Raw genomic sequence first — 4,613 nt, 5'->3', positions numbered from 1 at the left:
GAGAGAGAAAGATCCGAAATGACGTCATAAACACCTGAAGGAGGATCTAAGATCGTAAATTGCTTCAGGGTCATCTATACTACATACTACATACTACACATCAATACAAATATAAATATCCATAAATATACACAAATATTTAACTGCACAATTACTATTTTATTGTTATTATTTCTTCTTTTATCTGCTGAAGATTAATTTAATATTTATTTAATGATTGATGACGTTTGTTGCTGATTCTGCAATCTTTTAATCATCGAGATCATAAACACATCATTAATTTTTAGTTTCCTAATTTTTATATTCAATTATTAGTAATCAATTATTTTTATCGATAATCGTAAATTAAATTTTTTTTTTTTTTTTTTTTTTTTTGATGAGTTCAAATTTTCATAAAAAAAAATTTTGAAAATTACATTGAGTAAGAATTACAGCTTTTGATTGATGGGTTTTTTAAATATTTTAAAAAATAAAAAAGACATCAATTTTTAAAATTTAAAAATGGAGGTCAAAAAATATAAGAATACGGGACTAAAATTTGATGACTTTTTTTTTTTTATTAAAATGTATTATAAAAAAAAAGTTATTGTGTTTTACAATTCATCTCTAGAATTTGATTGATCATAAATAACATTTTCATTAAAATTAATAGTCTCCCAAAAATATTTGTCCGCCATATTTGAATGCATCTCCATTTGAATGTCACTCGGGCTATAAATATGAAGATAATTAAGCGACTTTGAGGCTGGATCAACTTTATCCCATTGAATGTGTTTGTCGGTCGTCCTTTTGATGAAAGAAAAAAAATCCGTTATTAGATCATTATTCACTCTATTATATAACCTCACAAAGAAAAAAGAATTTATCTAAGCGGCGGTATTCTACTTACTTATCGGCTGCGAAAGACACCCAAATGTCCATCAGAATCCGTTGCATGGCAATAGCAGTCTCGTCGGAAGCTTCTGGAGCATTAGAATATCTTAGTACCAGGAACACGTCATCCGCGTGACTGACTCCCAAATCCGGTTTCGATGGAATAAATATATCCGACAAACTGTCGGGCGCGCGGTAAGAGTACAGATAAAACAAAACTGGACTCTTGTTAGCCTTAGCCATCATTCTGGCGGCTTTTTCACTGGCAATCCCAAACAGCCGGTCGCCGACCATGTGGATCAGAGGCAAAACGCTCACTTTATTCAATTTCTTACTTCCCAAGTAGTGGTTACGAATTTTTCTAGATACTTCTCCATGTCTAGATGTCGGGATCGTATAATTATAGTCCAGCAAATGTGGGAGTATTTTATCCCAATTTTTATCCAGCTCTGCCATCAGTTCCTCGCTGTAGACAAATTCTACCCAGCATATTTTATTAATTAATTAATAAATTAATAGACTACTGGAAATACGCGGGAATTATTTAAAAATTTAAAACCTGCCGCGGGATAGAGTCCTTCCTCACTGACCAGAGTTGTCATCCAGGGAACATCTGCGGCTCCTCCACTGGCGATTATTTCAGCCGGGGGACGGTCAATAAACGGACTCGAGGATTGCCGCTCGACAACTGGCCCAAATGGAGTGTAAGGATTGTAAAGCCACGGCTGGAATTGTCCGGTAGCTTGGGAAATACTTTTACCTGGTCTCGTTCTCAAACATTCAATCATTACTGTGGTATTTGTCGTTGGACATCCAAGAATATTCCCTAGTTTTTTAGATTTTTCTAATGAATTTTCAGTTTGGCTCCAACAGTTCAAGGCTGTGCCACTGAATGACATGCCCGCTGGAATTTCATCAGGAATTAGTGGGGTAATTATTTAATTTTGTAATTTTTGGGTTACCATGAAATAGTCCGCGACTCATAGGTGATAAATAGTGATAATGAACACTAGCGCCACCCGCACTCATTCCTGCGAGAGTTATTCTGTTCGGGTCACCACCAAATGCTTCTATGTGGTTTTTTACCCACTTTAGAGCTAAATTCTGATCTTTTAAGCCCATGTTACCTGGTACGATATCGTCTTCGGTACTCAAAAAACCTGATAATTATAGATTAGATAATAATTAGAAAATTAATCGACATCAAAATTTTTTTCCAAATTTCGGTCTGAAAATTCAAAATTTGGAAATTTTATGTGACGGATAATTTGAAAAAATTTTTGCTTTGTCTGACAAAAATTTCAAATTTTGACTTCAGTTTCCGTATTGGAGATTAAAAAAAAATCAAAATACTGAATTTTTAGTGAATTTAATTATTTTAAAATTTTTACTTGAGATTTAGGTTTGGAAAAAAATTTGAACTCAATTTTTTAGCAAAAAATAAAAATAAATAATTTTCGTTGGCTTCTTTTTCTAAAAAAATAATTACCACATTCTTACCAAAAGGCCCAAGCCGATAATTTACATTAACATAAACAACATCCCGGTCCATCAAATAATGAGGGCTATGGACGTTCCCGCTGCCAAACTGAAAAGCTCCTCCATGGATGTAAAAAATAACGGGCAGCAACTCCTCAACATCAACAGGCGCATAAATATTCAAGTACAGACAGTCTTCAGTCCCTTGTACCTGGTCGTCAGCAGACCCCAGCAAGTGCAGATACTCAAGGCAGCCCCCCTCGGTTCTTCTCGCGGTCAAAACCCCCGGCCAGGGGCCCGCAGGCTGGGGCTCCCGGAACCTCAGCTCCCCCACCGGAGGCCTCGCATACGGAACCCCCTCAAACGCGCGATACAGCCGGCCATTAAAAGACTTTTTATAGTACCCCCTAATTTTTCCCAAAGACAGTTTCACCGAACTCTCATCACCCGCCAAAATCCCAGCAATTAAACAAACAAAAATATATTTAATCATCACTCGTCGGGGTTTTAAATAAAACTGAGTTTATGCTCTCAAGTAAAGATCGCCGTTATCTCATATTTAAATTATTATTATTTATTATTACCGACTATAAATTGTGATAACTTATCTGTTAATTTAATCACCTTTACAAGTGACCTAAAATTGCAATCTCAAGCGTTTTCTTGATTTATTTTAAAATTCATTTTTCATCATAATTAAATAATTTATTTATTATTGACGCAATCTTAAGATATTTACCATCTTTCATAAAATGTCACTAGTATCGCGTTAATGATAATAATAATAAATTTAATAAAATAGATTAATTAATTTTAAAAAAAAAAATTAATTTCTCAGTGGAAAAAATTCTTTTGATTTTAGTGTATATACTTATATATTTGATAATTATTAAAAATAATATTTTTACGTAACCAAACAATTATTTAGAGTTAGATCATCAACCAAGAATTTGCGACGCATCATTAAATCCACAAATAATAATAACAATAATAATGATAATGTATGCCTATAATAGATTTTATTTAATTTTTTTTTTTTTCGAATTAACATTTTATTTTAAAAAAACTTGATTTACCGCAATGACTCACAGATGAATTTTTTGTTCACTAATAAATAACATTTCAACAACGCTATACGTTACGATAAGTATTAATCATTTAAAAATGTAATTACTGTATATAAATACTAATTGATATATACGTTAAGGAAATAAACGTATAAATTATTATTATAATTTTTTTTCTTCTGCTATTAAGTTTTTAAAATTATTTTCACATGAGGCGTAAGCTTGACCGTTAATTAATGAAAAAAAAAAATTAATAATAATAATGAAGTCACTAGAAATTTAATGTTTATTTTTTATGTATTTCCGGTAGTTTGTTATCTTTATGATTATTTTACAAAAATTTATTTAGTTAAATTTAACTTGGAATATTTTAACGGACTCGTTGATGAATTTGCTTTTTTTAGCTGATACTTTTTGCGGGATAATTATTTAAATTTTTTAAGATAATAAGGATAATTAGGATTGGAGCAAAAAAATATATGGAAGATGGGGAATTAAATAAGGAGCAATAAAAGTTTATATCAAGGGTGGACGGGTAATTGTAGCTTTGGTTGCAAATGAAAAGCTACGGGTTTTTATGGTCATGATGGAAAAAAAATATTTAAAAGCATACTGATGTTTTTTTAATTTTAATGCAGCCTAATGCACCTAAATTGTCAATAAAAAAATAATTATAATTATTTTGGTTAATAAGTGAGTCATCAAAATGATTCACTTTTTATATTTTAAATCGATTGAACTTTAGAACAAATTATTGGTTCGATTTAAGGATTTTTTTTTTTTTACTTTAAAATTTTTTTTTTCAAGTGACATTTTATAATGATTCATTTTTTTCAATGTATCAGCATTTCCATTAGATATTTAATGGAAAATAATTCCATTGGTCATTTATTTTATTTTTTTTTTTTTAAGGAAATTATTCTATTATCTATTAAAAATCCATTTTTATAGAAAAATATTTCTGTTAATTCGTAAAATTTTCACTTTTCATCGAAAAAATTTCCATAGCATAGAAAAAAAAATTTAATGGATAATTATTCCGTTATCTATTAAAAATCCATTTTTATAGAAAAATATTTCTGTTAATCCGCAAAATTCTCACTTTTCATCGAAAAAATTTCCATAGCATAGAAAAAAAAAATTTAATGGATAATTATTCCATTATCTATTAAAAATCCATTTTTATAAAAAAAT

The 4,613-nt window shown here is 30.3% G+C and overlaps 1 protein-coding gene across 1 annotated transcript; it reads right to left on the bottom strand.

Annotated features, from left to right (window-relative positions):
* Positions 1 to 559: 559 nt before the first annotated feature.
* LOC103572082 (venom carboxylesterase-6) lies at positions 560 to 2,993 on the bottom strand. The gene is made up of 5 exons (XM_008550488.2): positions 2,374 to 2,993; positions 1,836 to 2,033; positions 1,433 to 1,777; positions 890 to 1,352; positions 560 to 786 (listed from the first exon to the last, which is right to left on the bottom strand). Exons 1-5 carry the CDS (start codon positions 2,843 to 2,845, stop codon positions 594 to 596), a joined length of 1,671 nt encoding a protein of 556 aa, XP_008548710.1. The 5' UTR covers positions 2,846 to 2,993; the 3' UTR covers positions 560 to 593.
* Positions 2,994 to 4,613: the final 1,620 nt, after the last annotated feature.

Source organism: Microplitis demolitor, chromosome 2 (assembly GCF_026212275.2).
Source record: "Microplitis demolitor isolate Queensland-Clemson2020A chromosome 2, iyMicDemo2.1a, whole genome shotgun sequence".
In the NCBI taxonomy this organism is placed as follows: Eukaryota; Metazoa; Arthropoda; class Insecta; order Hymenoptera; family Braconidae; genus Microplitis; species Microplitis demolitor.
The sequence above is the reverse complement of the archived record's forward strand: the minus strand, read 5'-3'. Positions and strand labels throughout refer to the sequence as shown.